The following is a 21,754-nucleotide window of genomic DNA, read 5'->3' as shown; positions in this document are numbered from 1 at the left end:
TATATATATATATATATATATATATATACATATATATACATGTATATGTATATGTATATATATATGCTGTCGTATTAAAGAGATGAGTCCACACAAATTAAATCCACATGCACTGTGGGTTAACCTTTATTTCAAGAGAGCAACTTAAAAGACTAATCCATACACAATCATAAACACATAGACGATACAAAATAAATAGTCACCATCACTTTGTTCTTCATCACCAAATAAATACCAAATATGTGCAGCTCAATATTCACAGTGTATTGCAATGTACTGAAAATAGTTTGTGGAAATAAAAGGAAAATCATATGAACATAAGCACCAAAGAAAAAAAATATTTAGAAAATTATTAAAAACTTTCAGATACAAAATATTTGCACTTAAAAAGATCCCTGTATTTTAAATAAATAATAAGATATATAAAACAATTCATAGTTGATATCTTAAAATATTTCCTCTTTTGTTCAGCGATGCGGAGGAAACCATTACCTTCTCTTGATTACCGTTTTTAAAATCTTCTCAGGTAGCATTTTTCAAATGAAAACAAAAACTTAATAAATAAATAAATAATGTATAATAAATAAGCCAAAAAATAAATATAATACAACGGACATGAGTAAATAAGTTATTATTAAACCAACATTTTCAAAGGACTTAAATAGTTAGACAGCAATTGTAAGAATGAATCTACAAACTAGTCCTGAAGGTGCAACATCACTATGCTCGTACAGAATACTATCAACATCACTGAGTGGAGATGAGATCAGTTCACTAACTAAACAAAGTCTGCTCGGCTCAGCCTCTACACTGTACTCCTGCCTCAAGTGTAAACCTTTGACTCCAGTGTGCACACACACACACACACACACGTCACACACATACATGTCACACACACGTGTCACACACACACACACACACCATCGTAAAGCAACATGCAAACGGGAAACCAACGCAAAGAACAGAGGACAAAGTTCCAAAATGAGAAGAAAGTCATTACACACAGTATTTGAAGGGTATGGGAAAGAAAAGGTGTGGTCAGTGTGATGGTCCCGCCCCCCCGCTGTCCGTCACACCTCGATGCCCTTCACGGCCTGATTGATGGACTCGAGCAGAGCCCGGTTCTCGGGGTTCTGGTAGCAGTCTTTGTTGGTAAACATGTGGGTGAGGGTGTCAACGTAGCTGTCAAAGTTCTGCTCGGACAGCGGCTCCTGCTGAACGGACAATGATGAGAGATTATTTTACATGTCATGATTTATTTCCTTTCAGCTTCTCCCTATAGGTGTCACCACAGCAGATTATTTGCCTACATCTTGTCCTCTCCCTTGTGTCCTCTTCTATGACACCAACTGTCCTCCATAGCAACATGCATGAACCCTTTCCGTGGTCTTGTCCTCCTACCCTCCTGGTAGCTCCATCTTCAACATCCTTTCTCCAATATAATCACTATCCCTCCTCTGCACATGACCAAACCTTCTCAACCTTGATCTCCAAACGTTTAACCTAAGCTGTCTCTCTAATATCTCTAATATTTCTAATCCTGTAGGTCCTGGTCACTCCCAAAGAAAATCTCATCAGCTCTGACACCTCCATCTCCACCTCCTGTCTTTTAGACAATGCCACTGTCTCCAAGCCATATATCATATCAGGTCTCACTAGCATCGTGTAGACCTTCTCTTTCACTTTTGCTGCTCACTGGCATCTTGTAGACCTCTCTCTTTTGCTGCTCACTAGCATCTTGTAGACCTTCTCTTTCACTTTTGCTGCTCACTAGCATATTGTAGACCTTCTCTTTCCCTTTTGCTCTTCACTAGCATCTTGTAGATCTTCTCTTTCACTTTCGCTGTTCACTAGCATATTGTCGACCTTCTCTTTCACTTTCACTTTTGCTGCTCACTAACATCTTGTAGACCTTCTCTTTCACTTTCACTTTTGCTGATCACTAGCATATTTTCAACCTTCTCTTTCACTTTTGCTGCTCACTAGCATATTGTAGACCTTCTCTTTCACTTTTGCTGCTCACTGGCATCTTGTAGACCTTCTCTTTCACTTTTGCTGCTCACTAACATCTTGTAGACCTTCTCTTTCACTTTTGCTGTGCACTAACATCTTGTAGACCTTCTCTTTCCCTTTTGCTCTTCACTAGCATCTTGTAGACCTTCTCTTTCACCTTTGCTGTTCACTAGCATCTTGTAGACCTTCTCTTTCCCCTTTGCTGTTCACTAGCATATTGTCGACCTTCTCTTCCACTTTTGCTGCTCACTAACATCTTGTAGACCTTCTCTTTCACTTTTAGTTGCTATCCTTGCGTCACACATCAGCCCTGACACTCATCTCCACCCACTCCACCCTGCCTGCACTGTCTTCCTCACCTCTCTTGTGCTCTGTCCATCGCTTTAGATGGTCGACCCCCAGGTTTTTAAACACATCCGCTTTCTCCACCTCTACTCCTTGCACCTTCAACATCCATCACCATCACCTGTCTCACACACAGGTATTCTGTCTTGTGCCTACATTCCTCTTCCTCTCATACATCAAATATCATGATAACTAAATCTTTTTAATCACATATCAATAAAGAAAACTCAAAAAACCACATAGTGTATAGTTACCATGGTGGGCAGGCGTATGTTGGCCAGACTGCGGATCAGGACCTGACTCAGGCCTGACAGCTCCAAGAACAGGGCCTCATTCCTTTCCTCGATCTGTTTGTTCTCCTCCTCCATGCTCTTCAGGTTCTTCTCCATCGAAGAGATCTGAAGCAGAGACAAACGCAGAACATCGTCGAGAGGCATTAGCACAGACAGCTGAAGAACAAATCGTGAAGACGCAGCAGTAGCATGACGTAGATAAGGACACACAGGTCTGTTTTGTTTTATCATACTAACTAAACACTCCAGTGTGTCGATACCGAGTAAATGCTATCCTCCGCAGTGTAACAAATATGGAATATCAGTCTGATTCTCTGTTTTTCTGTGAAAACTCCACACTGGTTTTGAAAGCAAAACTACGACAGGGTTAATATAAATGTGGATGGTGTAGCTTTTTGACTTTGGACTTGATATTATTCAAATCTGTCAAATTCTGTACACGCTGAAGAAAGCAAAATGATGTGTCCTTCTGTGTGTGTTGACTTGAGTGACTGGTAGAGAAGGAAAACACAGTCAGGATGAGTCACAGACTGTATACGCCCAGTTAAAAGAGGGACAGCGAGCCTCTGGTGGGCAAAAGAAACCCTTGAAGGACAACAACAAAACATCATGTCCTGTAACTGGGGGGTGGACGACCTTGCTTTCGACAGAAGCAGTGCAGAAAGGTGCAGCGTATCATGAAATGGAACTCTGCAAGACAGCAAAGGAAAGACAGAAGAAGGCTCCGCCCCCCCCCACTCATGACCTCTACTTTCCCCTCCCCACACTGCACCAAAGTATGGATCACGGATCCACAGACATCTACAGCCATCTGAAGACCCACAGGTAGATGACCCTGCAGAGAGGACAGTCATACTCGTCTCAAGTGACAGCCGATGACGATGACGATGATGATGATAAAAATAGATGTAGCCTTAAGGTTTGAAAAGTGAAGCCAAAGAAGTAGGACGGAAAAAGCCAAAATAACTCGAGCTTCTACTTAAAACGTCGGTAATCACATTTCTGTGGAGTCAGTCGTCTCAATCATCAGTCTCAGCTCTTCTCCAATGAATCACAATGTCACATTTGTCAAATTTTGTTCCCATTTAGAGGAAAACAGATGATAAAGTGCGGCACACACACATGAGTGTATCGTTCAATAGGAGCCTGGTTGCACATGACGCTTGCAAAAACCATCATGGCATATAGCCTATATAGCCTCCATCTTGTTTTTGTCTTTATCTACCAGCGCCCGGAGCTCACCTGAGTGTGCAGGTTCATCATGTCTGTCTCCATCTCTGAGTTGGAGTCATTCAGCTCGTTGATCTCCTTGTTGAGCTGCTTTATGTCCTCATCATTGTCCAGAACTGAGCAAACACACGGAAAACACAGAAAACACTGCTGTGAGACATTGTGTTTTGTTTGGAAGTGTCCACACGTGAGACATGTGGAACATAGAGTAAGAAAGTAAGAGTCTCTCACCATCACTGGCTCTGAACTTTGCAGTAATGTACTCGTCTCCAGGCAACTTGGCTCTCTTCTTGTTGGCTGACGCTCTGGGACAACCTGACAGACTGAGAGGATACGGTAAGATTAAAAATTTAACAGATTTTTCATGTTTTTTTGAAATTCATGCATATTCATTTAATGTTCAAGAGGTCAAAATCATGAGCTTTGACATTTGACAGGGATATTCACTTGTTTTCCTATCTTAACATTTCACATATTCACTCAGCATCTTACTTGTAAACTACCAACTCCCCTGTACCAAATCCCACAGAGTCAGCAAAATCAGCAATTTTGCTTCACAGCACACGGCGAGTAGCTGATCCACTGATCCACTGCTCCTTCCATCAGTTAGTTAACATTTAGTTGTTAGAAATCTTTGATTTTGAAGTGACCCTGACAGACACAAACTTACTAAACAGGGCAGCACTAACACAACAAATCACCTTGTTCCTGTGAGCAATAAATGCTGAATTTCCTCTGTAAACCTTGGTGCAGGAGAGTGAGTAGTTTACAAAAAAGACACAAACTTCAGTTTCCTGCTGTGAGGAACATGTGTGAGACTATTGTGCACCATTCCCAATAAAATTTGCTTTCACCAGTATCATATATGACTAAATATTTAGTTTTCTATAGTATAGTAGTCTATTTTATTGCTGCAGGACAAACACATTTTAGTGGTACCAAGTACAATGACAATAAAGTTTCTTCTAAGAGAAGTTAGTACAAAGATGTGTCGTTCTTGCCTGATCCATGAATTTGAAGCCATGACTTATTAACACCACTTCTCCAAATTAGACTAAAACCAAAACCCCAAAACAAAACCTTGCAGTGAATTAGAATAGTCCTGAATGGCTTTGAAGATCTTTGCAATCAAGGGATCAAAGCCCTACGAACTCGCCACATAAACAAACAGACGTTCAGTGTCAGGTACCTGCGGTGCGTCAGGAAACTGCCGTTGGCGTGACCGGAGCCGTCGCAGCCCGGCGTCGGGCAGGTCGGGCCGTCGCTCTTGAAGGCCTTCCAGGAGAAGGGAGTGCCGTTAAGAAGCCCTTCCTTCTGGCGGCGTGCCGCCAGCGGGCAGCCATAGGCACTGCGGTGGGTGGCGTACTTTCCACTGATGTGACCCAGACTGTCGCAGCCAGGAACCGGACACCTGGAGACAAGACAGTGTCCCAGAATGTTAAAAAAGACAAAGATAATTAGGTATTTTAAACAGACAACATTTACTGGTCTATTTATCACCATTGTGCAAGTATGTGTTATTGTTAATATGAAGGCCCATCTGTGTATTTTAGCTAAACATCGTCTAATATACTGATACTGAGGGATAATACATAGATATATAAGTCATTATCAAAATATCATATATATTATATGAAAACATGAGTTAAATATGTGTATAATAACTACAATATCATCACAGAATTTCAGTATTTACATTATATAAAATCATCTTACATCTGCTGTGTAAGTGTAAATAAATAATAAATAAATACGACATACTGTATATCAGCAATTGATTGACATATATATGTATGTATATATATATATATACATACATATGTATATATGTATGTATGTATATATACATACATATGTATATATATATGTGTATATATATATATATGTACTGTTTAAGTTTTATTTAACTTACACCCTGAACAAATTCACAGACCAGTTTTTCTGTGTGACAAACAATACATTTCCTCGACCACATGAAGCTTTTTGTAACTCCAGAGTTTGATGTTCAGTCCAAAATTCAACATAAAACAATTATAATCCTACATTTCCATAAAAGACAAGGAAAAAACGTTTTGTTTCCGCCAATCAGGTAAAACACGACAACATCTATAGACACTTCATTTCTCAGGAGAGGATTCAAACGCAGCCCTTAAGTTCACGTCTCTCACCTCAACAGTTCAGAGTCTTCCTTGTCGTCCTTGGTCGGGGTGGACTTGATCCCGCATTTCTTGGCTCTGGGGCACCCGGACAGACTGGAGGAGACAAACATGAGCGTGATGAAGGACACACGTCACTGATGAAGCAGCAGCAGCAGCAGAACAAGAGCAGAGAACTCCTTCCTACCTTCTGTGTGAGGCGTAGTTTCCAGTGATGTGTCCTGATCCATCACAACCTGGGGTGGGACACCTGAGACACACACAGACGTGCTCTCTCTTAACAGGCTCTCATCAATAACACCATCAGTAATTTAATCATTTCTTCTTTTTTTTTCTTTTTGACTAAATATTCATAATGATGCCACATCCAGTTAGTGGGATGTGTCCCTGCTGCCACCTTAATGCAAAGGACTCAACAAAAACAACGGAGCAAAACTTTCACACGTGAGAAGATGACAAAAGAGTGAGCTGAACTTTATATAACTATCATCACAACTGATCCTACTTTTATCCTCTTTCAATGCATACATGGGTCAAATATTATAGAGAGTGAATCTTTTGGAGTCTGTCTAGGAAAAACGGGGTTGAAAACTCAGCGAGTCATGCTGACTGTGTATCAGTGTGTGTACAGGAGAGAAGGGACAGAGACGTAGCTGAGGACTGAGGTGCTCAGTGAACATGTTGGAGGTGAGAGATAGGAGAAAGCAGACATACTTTAGTTCAGCTGTGTGGGCAGCCATGAGGGTCCGAAGTGATTTATCAGCAAGAGGACAGCCTGACAGACTGGAAGATACATTAGAGAAAAAGAGAGAGGGGAGAGTGTCAGAGAAGCAGACTGTGAACAGAACGTCTGAGTGAAGAGAGCCTGAGCTGGACTACAGAGCCAGGAGAGGACTGAGTGTGCACACACACACACACACACACACACACACACAGGCTCGCTGGAGGACATCTAAGTGTCAAAAAGGTAAATGTATGTGTCTTTCTTAAGAACTTGTTGTTGTTTTTTTCTACCACTACAGGTCACATTCATCCATTCACTCACCGGAGGGTTATTAGCCAAGGAGTCTGACATGTGGACCATGTGGAGCAGCAACCACTGACCTCTACCTCCTGAGACACAGCCATCCGTTTAGTGCGTGTGTGCGTGTGTGCGCACTGGTGTCCATCACTTCAGAGGACATTACATTGACTTACATTCATTTCCTGGAGACTTGCTCTGAGCTTAACCATCATTAATACTGACCTAATCCTAACTCTGACTTCAGCCTTCACCTTAAAATGTGGTCATTTAGGTCCCCGCAACATAAGGAATACCAGGTACACACACACGCACGCATGCACACACACACACATGCACGCACATGTGTGTACCTGGATTTCCTTATGTTGTAAGGACCTAAATCTGTTACACAGTCACAAAATTAAGTCCCTGTAACATAAATGATTACATTTTAAGGTGAAGACATGTTTTAAAGTTAGGGTGAGGTTAAGGTCAGGGTTAGGATTAGGTCAGTAGTAATTATGGTTAAGGTTAAAGTAAGTCTCCAGGAAATTAATCTAAGTCAGTGCAATGTCCTCTAAAGTGATGGAAACCAGACTGTGTGTGTGTACCTGGTATTCCTCATGTTGTGGGGACCTAAATCTGTTTACACAGTCACATTATGGGGACTTCTCTTCCGTATGGGGACAAAAATCAAGTCCCCATTAAGCAGATGACTATATTTTATGTGCGTGTGCGTGTGCAATTGCGAGTGTGCGTGCGTTTGTGTGTGTGTGTGTGTGCGTGCGTATGCTATTACATGGATATTATGGCCCTGTCCAAACCTGGTTTTAACAGCCATCTTCAGTAACGTGAGAGCATGTGACGAGCACTAAGTACGACTATTCACACCTGACATTAAAATTGGATTGGAGTCTGACTGTACAGATGTGTATCAACCTCTGTGTGTGTGTGTGTGTGTGTGAGAGAGAGAGCGTGTGTGTACTTTATATTTTATACGTCTTTTTACGCCCTTTTCTGTCATAAACACTGACCTTGTCTGGACCGGTAGTCCTCATGGAGACCAAAAACCTGGTCCTAAATGAGGCAGCAGCAACCTCAACCATCTACCTCTTAACTGTATTCACACCATAAATTTAAAAACTCTAATAAAAAATTTAAAAAAAGGGATTATTTTAAATCACAGTGCAGGTTCTCACCTTCGATGAGACGCGTAGTTGCCCGTAATGTGTCCACTGCCGTCACAGCCTGGGGTGGGACATCTGCAGCCAAGACACACACACACACACACACTCATACATCAGTCACTGTCTTTGGAAAAGACTTTTCCATTTTGGGTTCAGTCGGTTTATTCTTCATAAATCGTCACACAAACATTTGTCCAACCAGATTCTATCAAATCTGACGCTCAAGCTGGTATTAAGGTGCAGTGTGTAACATTTAGGAGGGTTTTCCTTGTAGAAACTGACTATACTGCCCATATGTATGTTTGCATAAAATAAAATAAGTGTCATTGCTTTAAAATAGTAACTGATTGGTTTTCTTAGTCTTAGAATACTAATACTTAGAATACTTTTGTCTGTATTTTAGATAAGGGCCTTTACTGCGCAGGCTAGGAAGGACGATGGCTCCACCCACATTTACCCAATGCATAAACCAACAAAGAAGTAAACGGTAACCGGAGAGTTGTGAAGAGTGTTTATATCTATATTTCTGGAATGCAAAAGGCCACCGTAGTTCCCTGACCTGCGTAGACACGCATTAATAAAGTCATTAATAGACGTGATGGATGTGAACGCACACGAGAACAGCAGAAAAATGTTCACGAATAATTCAGCGCGATGTTGAAATTCTCATTCGGCGTGAACGTAGAATTAAGTCGTCCATTTGTTGCAGTTTACAGTCTCACCACTAGATAATTGTCACACACTGGCCCTTTAACAGGAAGAGACAATACTATATAAGACTAAAACTTGCATATACACAAATTGGAGAAATAGAACATTATAACAACAAATATAACAACAACTTTGAATTTAGCTGTGACAAAGGCTGTGACTTACATGAGCAGGTCTTTTTTGCTGTCTTTGGGCTGAAAATTGACCTTGAAGCTGCTGGTGGTGACCTCGCCGGGGTACTTCCTGTCCTCCAGGTTGTCGTTGTCCTGGTCCTCGTCCTCAGCATCGGATGAGGTGTACGACGGAGCCATGTTCTCCACCTGAGGCAGAGAAAGAACAGATTAACACGCAGAAAAAAAAGGTTAAGGATATAATGGATTTTCTTGTTTTTGTGGTTGTTTCAGTGCAGCGAAACATTCATATTTCATCCTTTTCATTCATTAAAATACCTCTTCATGGTCTTCGTCTTTGACTCCACTTGATTTGGTGAAGTCCAATGGCCCCTCCCACTCTGGCTGAGGATGGCCCTGAGACAAGGAGACCCCGGTGTGTTGAGAGGACGAAGACGAGGACGAGGACGGCTCGAGAGACTGCATGCCTTCCCTCTTTGTCTTCTTCATGCTGAGATCCAGTGTGCCATTTTCATCCACTTCAATGTCTGATTCCTGCAGAGATGGAACATGCAGAACATGTTGATGATGATGATGATGATGAGGAGGAGGAGGTGGTTTTAAAGTCCTCAGGAGAACCTTTGTGATTGAGAGTCAGTGTACCTTGGTGCAGGTCTCCCTGGGCTTGGCGCTGAGAGTCTCGGGTCTCTCCCAGCAGCGGGTGGACAGGTTGAGGATGGCTGTTGCTGCCATATGCGCTGCTTCTGCATCTTGGCTGTAGTCATAACCACTGGAGGAGGAGCCGCTCTTAGAAAATCCTCCAGACACACTGTGACTCGGGGAGGAGGCCTTAGGGAATGATTTAGCTGCGTGGGAGTAGAGGAAAAATAAATTCAGTCGAGCAGAAGAGAGAGCAGACGACGAGTGCGGTGACTGACACGAGCTGATGGTTAGACACAGTCACATCACAGTGAACTGAGATCCTACATGAACAGTGTGTGACAAAAGACCTTAAATTGAAGTTAAATGGGACTTAAATGATGTCATGTTATATCAGACTGACTTATAGAGAATTTTGACGTGTTGACGACAGACCTCACAGACAACTTTTGGAGAGTTTATCAGCAGCATTTAAAATAAAAATTGTTGGTTTTTTGTGGCCTTAGAATAAGCCTCATATAAAGCTGTGTTTTCACTGAATTGACCGGTTCAGTTTGGTACAGTGCGGTACGTATTCTTTTTGCATTTCCATTACGATTAGTGCCAAAATAACTGGCCCCAACCATTCCATTTTTGGCACCCTTCCCCTTGGGGTCCCGAAGTAAAATGGTACGATACGGTTTGGGTGGCGCTAGACCCACAGCAGAAAAACATAACTCCCTTTTGAGACTGGTGCTTCTTCAACACCTGCAGTCTGTTCTCAAAGCGTGACGTCACAAACCGAGCTGCTGTCAAAAGCAAGCCTGACCCATGTACCATAATGGAAACACGGCATCATTGCTTCAGATGAAGCAGAAGCTTACTCAAAGAAAGAGGAACTTTGGGAAAGGTACAAGTGCACAAAGGAGTCACACATTCCTTATAATCTCTAGTGTCACCATTAGGAATGTGTGGACTGATGAGGAAACCACAACGTTCCTCGTGAAAGCAAGAAGCAAATATTACGATAATTTAACGATAATAAATGGGTTAGCGATGAGAGTATGAGAGGCTGCTTGTGGTCTTTATTTACGTCATCAATTTGTGTCTTCTTATGCTTCTCCTGCTGTGGCGCCACCTACTGCTTATCTCTGTAAACTACCTTCCAATATTCACTTAACGGCATATAAATGAGCATTTTCTTTTAGCTATAGATATGGTGATGTAATGCAGTGTTTCTCAAACCTGGTCCTCAAGGACTCACACTCCCACACACCTGATTCAAATAAATAGGTCGTTATCAGGCTTCTGCAGTGCTTGCTGATGAGCTGACCATTTGAATCACCAGGATTCAGAAACACTGATGTAATGGAAGGGTCTATATCAGTGTTTCCCAATCCTGGTCCTCAGAGACTCACTGGCCTGCCTGTTTTAGATGTTGCCCTGCTCCAACACACCTGATTCAAATGTTCAAGCTCTGTAAAAGCCTGATTACGACCCCATTTATTTGAATCAGGTGTGTTGTTGCAGGGTAACATGCAGGCAGGAGTCCCTGAGGACCAGGATTGGGAACTAAGAAGATCTTCTTCAGGTGAAGAGTATGACTTACATTTGAAGGCTTTCGGTGATGTTTCAGGAGTGCCGGGTGACTTTGGAATGAGCGTGCGCTTTCCAAACACCTGGACATCAAAGCTTGCATAGTCAAATGACACCTTGGAGTATTTCTCCAGCTCCTTGGCCAGGTTCGCCCGAGGCGTGGTGGTCACGGTGTTGGGCCTGTAGCTGCCGTACTGAGGGATCTCCAGCTGCTTCACAAAGCACATGGGCCTGAAAGAGAAAGACATCAGTGATGTTTTTGTTTTATTCCTGCAGAGACGTGGACGTGCAGTAGAAACCTGTGGTGGTAAAGGTTTGTCTCCTACCTGAGCACTCGGTCAGAGTTGGAGGAGGGTTCACTGGAGGTCGGCTGCAAAATAACCTGCTTGTCCTGGGTCTTATTGAGCTTAGTCGCTGCTGCGATGGGACAGCCAGACAGACTGACGGGAGAGACACAGCCACAGGTTTGGATTTGAATGATTTGGGGATTAGGCAAATCTGATACTCTAAAATTGACCGTAGGTGTGAGTGTGAGTGTGAGCGTGGATGGTTTGTTTGTCTCTATGTGTCCCTGTGATGGACTGACGACCTGCCCTTTTGCCCTTTGTCAGGGATTGGCACCAGCGACCCTCACGACCCTCATGTGGAGGATAAAGAGATATGAAAACACTCATGTACAGAAGATCAAAGTGTTGCTAATCCGTCTACAGACAGACTAAGAATGTGTTAGTAGTATTATGAGATTATTCTTCCCTGAGATTTTGCTCAGTGCTTAGTGTGACATCTTTATTTTTAAATCATTTATAAACCAAATTGAACCAGAATTCAACTCCAAAGGCCGTAAAATCTATATTTAGACCATTAGAGTTCTGAGGTCTAAAATCCCTGCCATAATTACCACAATAAATGTCAAATTAAAGGGATAGTCCGTGTTTTTTTGAAGACATACATACACCTGACTGTGCTAGGAACCCCAATGAGACAGGAAGTCATTCAGTGAAAACATGGCTGCCAGCAGGGACACAAGGAAAAACAGATTTTAGCCTCCTAAAAACTCTAAGCCCATCTAATAAACTGTATCTTGAGATTATCTTTACTACAGTATCTCACTGTTACACAGCCTTTTTCTGTGTCTGCTTCTGCATTGAATTGAAGTTTGTACGACATAGGTAAATCCAAACAAAGGATTTTAAAGACACTAACAAAGTCCAAGTTGTAAACACCATAAAGTCACAAAATAACACATTTTACTAACAGATGGAAGCGGCCGCGGATCCACACCTCCTGTGTGCCGTGACGTAAAATCACACATTTATCACACAGCCATTTTTCTCGATGGTGACAGAAACTTTGTGTGAGATAACAGTGAGAACATATTCTAAAGATAGCGTACACTTCAGCTGACTGAGCCTTTTGTTAAGACTAAAATGTGTTTTTCCTCCAGTGTCCCTGCGTGTCTCACAGATGGTCTATAGATGCTGACGATGAGATAATACTTCATACAACCTCAACTGTCCTCTGAAAAGTCAGGCCTATCTGTATACATGTTTGTGAGTACTGAAATAGTCTACTCAAGTAAAAGTACCACTATTTTGACACAAGTACAAGTACAAGTATTGGTCTAAAAATGTACTCAAGTTAAAGTAAAAAAAGACATTTGTTTAAAATTTACTGAGAGTAATAGTTACTTATTTACTTTTTAACAAGGTTGGGTTTTTTCTTGTGTCGCGCAAAAAGGAGAACATTCATTCTTTTAAGAAAAAAGGTCACAAACACTCAAGGACCTTAATTAGCGCCAATTCACCTGTCCTTATCATTCACCTGTCCTCATCATTCACTGGTCCTCTGTCCTCATCATTCACCTGTCCTCATCATTCACTGGTCCTCTGTCCTCATCGTTCACCTGTCCTCATCATTCACCACTCCTCATCATTCACTGGTCCTCTGTCCTCATCGTTCACCTGTCCTCATCATTCACTGGTCCTCTGTGCTCATCGTTCACCTGTCCTCATCATTCACTGGTCCTCTGTGCTCATCGTTCACCTGTCCTCATCATTCACTTGTCCTCATCATTCACTTGTCCTCATCGTTCACCTGTCCTCATCATCCACTTGTCCTCGTCGTTCACCTGTCCTTGACGTTCACTTGTCTTCGTCGTTCACCTGTCCTCATTCTTCACTGCCAAAGGTGCATACATTCTTAATTTTTTATCTTTTTACTCACTAACGGATGTGATTTAAAATGCACATGTAATTCATTACCTTTTCTGGCATAAACACTGACCTTTTCTGGACCAGTAGTCCCGAGGTCGTAGACCAAAACCTGGTCCTAATGAAGCAGAATCTAATTTTTTTAGTTAAAGTTTGGAAGTTTGATTATGTGAATTCTGGTTAGCTTAGAGTTAGGGTTAGGCATTAAGTGGTTATGGTTAAGGTTAGAGGTAACGCTTGGGTTAGGCCGTCCAAAGGAATAGAAGACAATGAGAGTCCTTAAAAGGACAGCTGTGTGAACCTGTGTGTGTGTGTGTGTGTGTGTGTGTGTGTATGAGTGTGTGTGTTGTTATTAACCTGCGGTGTGTGTTGCGGTTACTGTTGACATGTCCTTGGCCTGTGCAGCCAGGAGTTGGACACTTCAAGACGTTCTCATGCATGGCCAGAACTACAGACACACCAACACCAGACAGACAGACAGACAGACTGAGGTCAGTCACAGTAGTAACAGGATTAGCAGTGAAAGCCGCAAATTAGCTGGAAGAAGTGTTAATGGCATTAAAAAAAGTAAGTATTATTAGTAATTTTTTATTTTCTAAAACAGGAGGAAGAAGTCATATTAGTACTAGTACCGATGTTTGTGCTCTGGATGATTATGAAAGCGTGTACTCACTCTCTGGAGGGATTCGGTCTTTGTGAGGACATCCAGACAGACTGCGGTGGTGAGGGTACAGTCCAGTCACATGACCTGTACCGTCACACCCCGGGGTCGGACATTTCACCTCCTTCTTGTCTAGAACAGAGGAGACGGGACTGTCACACACTGTATTCCTTAACTATAACACAAAGTAAAACCAAGGATCTACATGGATAAATGGTAGTTTGGCGGTTGACATGACGTGATTTAAGCGATTAATTCATAAATAATTCCACCGTGATGCTCCTTGCAGTGTAGAGACTCACTGCCACTGCATGTTTTGGGGACTTGTATTTAAATGTGACATTTAACATCCCACAGTATCTATTATACGGTCTTGGTACACTGAGTTCTTTTATTTATTTATTTTTAAATATCCATGGCAACCACATTTAATAAAGACGGCAGCGGTCGTGGGAGTAGTGGCAAGTATTTGACACTGTGTGAGCTGTGCACAAATAATTTAACACACATATAATCACTTTACTGACATATGCATATGAAGAAGAAGTGAGAAGAAGTTTAAAACCACAGTTAATTTGTTTCTTCAACGCAGCAGCAAATATATACATATATTAATATGTATATATATATATTTTTTTTTTTATTATTATTATTTTAATTATAGACACTGAGGGAGTTTAACATTTTTCTTCCTACAAAGAGCCAAAAGACAAATGACGAGAAGACAAAAACCTGCTGTGTCTTAATGTCTGGACAAAAACAGGATCAAGTGGGCACACAGAAGACGTCGGTTGTCCCTTAAATCTAAAATAAGTTAGTGTAAATGCTGTATAATAGGAAATAACTACTGTACAAACATGTACATACTGTATTTTCACACTTTCACTTATTCAGCTTCTTATATCATTTCATATCATGTATCATATGATATAGGGTTGCGACGATTATTTGATTAACTGTTTATTATCAATTACTAAATTAATCATCAGCATTTTTGATCATCACATTTTCTTCATCTTCTTAAATGTGCACATTTGCTCCAGATAACAAAGGAAATAATTTTGGTTTGTGGACAAAAACATTTCCAGGTTTGAAAAACACCGATCAACATTTTCCAACATTTTCTGTATATATTACAGACCAAACAAGGACTCGATTCATCGAGAAAATAATAATAATAATGTTAATATATTAAAAGTATTTCTGTTTACTGAGTGTATTTTTGGAGCAGTTTTAGTTGCAGAGACAGTGAATGTTACCTTTGCTGTACTGACCCGAGCGTCTGGCCACAGACGCAGGCTCGGAGCTCCTGCTGGACGAGCTGTACGGGTGATACTCAGGTGAACTCTGGACCTCCTGACCTCCCTTCACCTCCTCTGCCTTCAGAGCGATGGCCTTCTCCAGCAGACCCAGGTTCCCTCGAGTCATGTCCCAGTTCTCTGAGTCGTCCGTGATCCCAGAGCCCTCTGAGACGCGATCCTGCTCGTCTCCTTCGTCCTCCTCTTCCTCCTCTTCTTCCTCTTCCTCCTCCTCCTCCTCGTCTTCTTCCTCCTCCTCCTCATCGTCATCACCATCATCGTCGTCAGAGTGGACTTCGATGACCACTGTCGTCGGAGAGGCTTTGCTGGATTCTCGGTCGTCCTCGTCTTCCTCCACCACTTCGCCTGCCTCCTTTCCTTGCCTCTCGTCCTCCTCTTCCTCCCTCTCTTCTTCCTGCTCTTCATCTTCCTCCTCTTCCTCCTCCTCCTCTTCCTCAGTCATGGGGGTGATGACCTTTTCTTCCCTGAGTGACACCTCGGCATCTGATCCCTGAGTGTGTGGACTCAAAGTGTAAGGAGTGTCGACCTCTTGGTGGACCTCCCTCTCCTCTACCTCGTCTTCCTCGTCTTCCTCCTCTTCCTCTCCTTCCTCTTCGTCCACCTCCTCCTCCTCCTCCTCCTCCTCATCCTCTGGTTCCTCCCTGTGACTCTGCATCTCGGCTGAGTCTTTGGGCTGATGCTTGTAATCACCACTGGAGTACTGGTGATCAGAGTTTTCCGGACTTAGAATCTGTCTCTTCACCTCCCTCTGCTCCACAAAATTATTTTCCCTGTCCTGCTGCTCCTCCTCCTCCACGTCCTTCTCTTCCTCCTCCTCCTCCTCCTCCTCTTCTTCTGCCTCCTCTTCCTCGTTTGTCTTTGTTGCCCCAATAACCTCGACGTCTTCCTCGGCTGGCTCTGACGTGTCCTCCTCCTCCTCCTCTGTCACCAGGGGACCTTGGTCCTTCTCCTGCTCCTCCTTTGTTTCTTCCTGGTGTTGATGATGATGGTGATGATCTTCATCGGCTGGTATTAGCGCCTTCTCTTCTTCACCAGTTTTCTCACCTTCAGCCTCGATTGCAGTCTCCAAAGTGACGCCTTCGCTCTTGTCCTCCTCGGCTGGAGGACAAACCACTGTCTCCGCCGTCTCTGTGTCCTCTGCTGTCACCACTGAGCAGTCTGCTGTGGATTTAAAGCATAAAACAATGTTTTAAACAGGTCTGTAGAGATTTACCTTGTGATTTACACAGAGAGTTTTTTAGCACTGATGAACAAGTTTGATCAGGACGTCAAACCTCTGAGGCCAGAGTCCGAAATGTTGACCTTTATGAGACAATTCAAATCCTCAGACCCTGACATCGGTCCTTCTCAAATATAAAGGTGGTGGTGGAAGGAGGGAGATTCAATGTATTCTTTTTTCCCACTTGGTCAAATGAAGAATAAGTCATTGTTTCATCTGATTTCATAACCCATGTTTTACAGACCCGACTTTATCTGATAGTTATTATTCAACTTGACGTTTGGTATTTTTCTATTTGGTGGGTTTCTACCACCAACAACCAACAAAAAGTGTCAAAGTACTTCATAAATACAGTTTATAAATGTGCTATACGAGTTATTATTATCATGATTATTATTGTTGTGGTTACATTAATTTCACCTGTGCTTCTTATCATTTTAGGGACACCGGGGAACTGCAGACAACCACACACAAACCCTTAATTATCCCTTTAAACCATTAGTCATCTGTTGTTCTTCTTCTCCCTGATGCCAAATGCTGACGGTCTACAATCTATGTGTTTCAAAATCCACATAATAACCCATCAGTCCTACCTTTACTGTTTAATTGGATAACACAGGCGTGCTAACATACTAACTGACCTGGGGGGCCTCTGAGTGCCTAGTTTGGTCAGTAGGGGGAAAAAAGATAATCAAAATGATAATATTTATGATATTTCACATCATTTCAGAATAAAAGTGTTTGTTTTGATATGGAACAATAAATAGTTTGCAATATAAATGTATTTATGATGCAAAATGCAAAAAAACATACAGAAATAACTCATTATAACTAGATTACGCATGAAGGCATGAACAGCATGAAATTGATTGCGGGGGCTGAATGTGGGCTGCGGGCCGCGGGTTTGTGACCTCTATGCTAACCTATAAAACAATAAAAATGAGTTCTCTGAACACTCAACAGTCATTTTTACATGACTCACCTTGTTCTGACTCTTTACTTTTGCACTTTTTCTTCTCTTTGAGGTCTCCCCCCTGCTCCTCCTCCTCCTCCTCGTCCTCCTCCTCCTCTTCGTCCTCTTTCTGTTCCTCCTCTTCTTCACTGTCTGCGGTGGAGCCCTCGTCCGCTGCCTGTTTGACAGCAGGCTGGTTCCTTCTCTTGGGAGCAGACTGGTTCTCCTCGGCCTCAGCCTCGGCCTCCTCCAGCTTCCTTTTCTTCACAATCGGGCATCCCAGTACGCTGAGGAGGAGGAGGAGCCGCAAATAAACATGTAACACTCAGCTAGAAACATCTAACTTAAGATGTAGACAACGAAACAAAAGCTGCACGGACATATTATGTCTATACAGGTAGGATTTTTTGTAATGTTTGTATGAAATGTATGTTTTTTTAAATGAATTTACAATCATTTGTCTTTGTCTGGCTGGTTTGACATCTGAGGTGTGTGTGAGTTTTACCTCCTGTGTCGGGAGTATCGTCCACTGACGTGTCCTTTGCCATCACATCCTGGGGTGGGACAGCTGCTGCACAGTGAGACAGATACACAGTTCATACACAGTTCATACACAGAGAGAGAGAGACCTAAAACATGATTTATAGACACTGACAGTCCTCATAAATGACCTACCTTAACTCCTGTTTCATCTCCTGTCCCACTATTTCTGAAGCTGAGGGTGAAAGAGCAGAGACTTCATGAGAACATTGAACGTAAATGTTGTGTACTGTTATTATGAAGGACACACAGGAAGCTACTGAGCACGGCTGGATTGGATGTCAATTCAACTCTTAATATCTCATTCGCATGTGAGATAAATAAGGCTATCTTATCTTATCTTAAACTTAGAACACGTGGATGTAAATGGTCTGTATTTATAAAGTGATGTTTCTAGTCTTAATGACCCCTCAAAGCTTACACTACACATTTACCCATTCACACGCTGCCAGCACAGCCTCAGGAGCAATGTGGGGTTAGGTGTCTTGCTCAAGAACATCAACAAGACTAGCAATGCCGGGAATCTAACCAACAACCTTTATGCTGGAATACAACTGCTGGTTGCTGGTCTCTACCACTGAGCTACTGTCACCCCAACAAAACTATGTGTGTGTGTACGTGTGTGTACATGTGGATGTCTATACACACCCCTGATGGCTTTGGAGCGGGTTCTTGTTCGTGTCTCTGTGATGTCTTGACTCATCTGCATTTCAGAGGGAGAGAAGTGTAAGATTTGTTAGTGAGGTGAAAGAAAGAAAGAAAGAAAGAAAGAAAGAAAGAAAGAAAGAAAGAAAGAAAGAAAGAAAGAAAGAAAGAAAGAAAGAAAGAAAGAAAGAAAGAAAGAACGGTGTGTACTTTGATGCTGAGGCTTGTTGTGGGTTGATTCCTCTGGTTCACTCTTGGCTCAGTGCGTGACCTTTGAACTCATTGTCTGTTGGATTGAACACACAACAAGTCATGCTGATGAAAGAAAAACATTCACAAACACTCAAATCAAATCCACGGATTTCATACACGTGACACAGTGATGTCATCATGTTTACCGAAACAACAAACATTTCTGTGGTTGTCTTTACTCATTCTAGAAAATCAAAGTCAGAAAATGGCTGCCTGTGCGGCCTCCATTTTGAACATTCTACTGAAAAAAACAGACAAATGTAAAAAAATGATCTTATTGAAATATGAGAACCTCTTTAACCCACTGCCAAGAAGCTTCAATGACAACTACAGAACAGTATACTCATGTAGACTCATATATGTTTCATTTTCATTTGTTTTCTTATTAGTTAATAATCAAAAATAACAATTAATAATAAATAGGGATCATTATTGGGCCTGTACTGGTCATAGGGAGATAATATTACAGTCATTTCACGTTATTTCCAAAGTAATAACTAGGTCATAATTTGGTAATGGGGATTATTTTATGCTATAATTAGTGAATTACCTTCACATGAAAATGTTAAAAGTTAAAAGTCAAAAATATATATATTTTTTAAATAAAGTTCCATTGTTATCAGCAAGCTGATGACTGTCAAGAAAGATGCTTTTATGTTAATATTACTTCCATTATACTCAAATATGACCATATTGTTACTGTACTGGAACATAAAGTCCATCCGTTGTTTCACGGTGACTGTGAGCGGAAAATAGCAGTTTCCTCACCTTTAACAACACATTTATGTCTCTGTCTAAATAAAATGACATCACATTACAACTAATGAGTCGCTTCTTTTTTAAAAAGTGTCTCCGTGTTTGTAAACAATGAAAGAGACAGTAACGGGATGTAGAGCGAGTTCTCAGTGGGACGAGGCCTTTTCTCTTCTCCTAACCTGGGCACCGTGACAAAAAACACCAAAACCCCACAAAAGCCTCCGTGGACGTCGTTCACGACACTACACGGTAAATATAGACAGCGGGCCGTCCGCCATTGTAGGAAATAACATCTCATAGTCGTAATCGGGTTAAAAGCCCGTGCGTCAGAAATGCACCTGAATACACGCCCGGCCTTGTCACGTCCCTTCTGTCCGCTGAGGAATCCACCGAAGGCCCGAGGAAATACCGACAAGCAAGAGCGCTTCATCACGCTCTTTGTCACGGAGACATAAAGCCTTACCTTCCGCTAGTGACTTCCCCTCCCCCTCCGCTCCGACATCTCCGGCCTTCTCACACACACACACACACACACACTCTGTGACACACACACACACACACACACGCACTGACACGGTGAGTGTCAGCAAACGCGGAGTCCAGCAGCAGATCGCAGCACAGCGGACTGAAGTGATCCGGCAGCCGCGTCACTCTGAGCCCAACAACAGCAGCAGCAGCAACACGGAGCTGTTCAGCACCCAGGACAGAGCCAAACCCAGTAATCTTCAGCACCATGGACAGAAGCCACCACTGCCTGCACTGCCCCCTACAGGAGAACCGGAGAGCTGCAGCCCTGACCTGACAGGGCCCTGGCTCTGTCCTGCTCTGGCTCATGCTGGGCCCGGGCCGTGCAACACTGGAGGCGGTGTCAATATTTAACAAGGCCGCAGCCAAACAGCTGGGGAACGAGGAGAGCAGCAGGAGGAGCAGAAAAGAGCAGAAAGGAGCAGGAGAAGTTCACCAACAACAGCCAGCAACTTAACACCAGGAGGAGGCTACAGTTACACAAATACACTCACCAAACACTTTATTAGGTACTAGGGCTTGGCAATGCATCAACGATAAGATAAGATAAGATAAGATAAGATAAGACAAGATAAGATAAGATAAGATAAGATAAGACGAGATAAGGACCTATCCAGGAAAGCGATAGAAGACGGGTGGATGAATGGAAGATAAGATTTATAAATAATGGAAGGATGTGTATTTTCATCCCCTCTCACACTGTGTGCAGCAGTAATTATAGCAGTGATGGTGAGGTGGCTCAGTGGTAGAGTGAGTTGTCTTTCAACTGGAAGGTTGTAGTAGGTTCGATTCCTGGCTCCACTCGTCTATACAGGCCAATGTGTCCTTGGGCAAGACACTGAAAATGAGAAATGTGCTGCACACAGATGTACTGTATGACAGAATGGGTGAACGGCAAAACTGTTATGAATACACACCATTTATCATGAGAATCTGAGCCTCCAGAATTGAGACTGAGCTGGCAACATGTTAAAGTCTTGCAACTGGAAATTCACGTGTCACATGCAAACGGCTGCTATTGGACGACACCAGCTGTGGATTAGATAAGATTGTGTCCAATCAAAAATCACATCAGTCCAGAAGAAGAATTTAAAGGACCAGTGTGTAAAATTGAGGTGAGATTATTTTCATGTGGCAGAAATTGAAAATAAAATAATTATACTTTATTGAATGTATTTTCTTTTTTAAATTCATCCCCATAATGAGCCTTCTTTACTTGTTTAAGCTTATAAGAGTTAAAAACACGTCTTTTTTTGACAGGCTTTTTACTCTAGATGAATGTCTCTTATAATCTCTCACTGATTGTTCTTGATCAATGTCTATTTACACTGGTCTTAAAAATGTAGTTTAATTGACTGCACTTTTGTTCTTATAATCCTGTTTTATGTTTTT

At 42.2% G+C, this 21,754-nt stretch overlaps 1 protein-coding gene across 9 annotated transcripts; it reads right to left on the bottom strand.

The window, feature by feature from the left end:
• Positions 1 to 97: 97 nt before the first annotated feature.
• Positions 98 to 20,524, bottom strand: LOC131468589 (myelin transcription factor 1-like). Of its 9 annotated transcripts, none has more exons than XM_058643012.1 (23): positions 20,176 to 20,524; positions 19,040 to 19,115; positions 18,833 to 18,887; positions 18,320 to 18,359; positions 18,150 to 18,215; positions 17,675 to 17,931; positions 15,414 to 16,634; positions 14,167 to 14,286; positions 13,851 to 13,941; positions 11,610 to 11,723; positions 11,297 to 11,514; positions 9,712 to 9,914; positions 9,388 to 9,603; positions 9,104 to 9,258; positions 8,240 to 8,302; positions 6,752 to 6,820; positions 6,225 to 6,287; positions 6,050 to 6,133; positions 5,071 to 5,292; positions 4,113 to 4,204; positions 3,894 to 3,997; positions 2,613 to 2,756; positions 98 to 1,214 (listed from the first exon to the last, which is right to left on the bottom strand). In XM_058643012.1, exons 3-23 carry the CDS (start codon positions 18,885 to 18,887, stop codon positions 1,071 to 1,073), a joined length of 3,741 nt encoding a protein of 1,246 aa, XP_058498995.1. In that variant the 5' UTR covers positions 19,040 to 19,115; positions 20,176 to 20,524; the 3' UTR covers positions 98 to 1,070. The 9 variants fall into 9 exon arrangements, with proteins under 9 accessions (XP_058498995.1, XP_058498994.1, XP_058498996.1 ...); XM_058643011.1 differs by having other exon boundaries at positions 20,301 to 20,524; XM_058643013.1 differs by having other exon boundaries at positions 18,150 to 18,212; positions 20,301 to 20,524.
• Positions 20,525 to 21,754: the final 1,230 nt, after the last annotated feature.

The sequence above is a fragment of the Solea solea genome, chromosome 11 (assembly GCF_958295425.1).
Source record: "Solea solea chromosome 11, fSolSol10.1, whole genome shotgun sequence".
NCBI lineage: Eukaryota > Metazoa > Chordata > Actinopteri > Pleuronectiformes > Soleidae > Solea > Solea solea.
Note: the sequence above shows the minus strand (reverse complement) of the source record. Positions and strands in the feature narration are given on the sequence as shown.

Bases quoted from the DNA above. Each gene is read 5' to 3' on its own strand.
- LOC131468589 (XM_058643007.1), bottom strand. From the start codon at position 18,893: ATGCAGATGAGTCAAGACATCACAGAGACACGAACAAGAACCCGCTCC. The intron at 17,932-18,149 runs GTAAAACTCACA...CCTCCTCCTCAG, and splicing joins CGATACTCCCGACACAGGAG to CGTACTGGGATGCCCGATTG. The intron at 6,288-6,751 runs GTATGTCTGCTT...TGTGTGTCTCAG, and splicing joins GCCCACACAGCTGAACTAAA to GTGTCCCACCCCAGGTTGTG.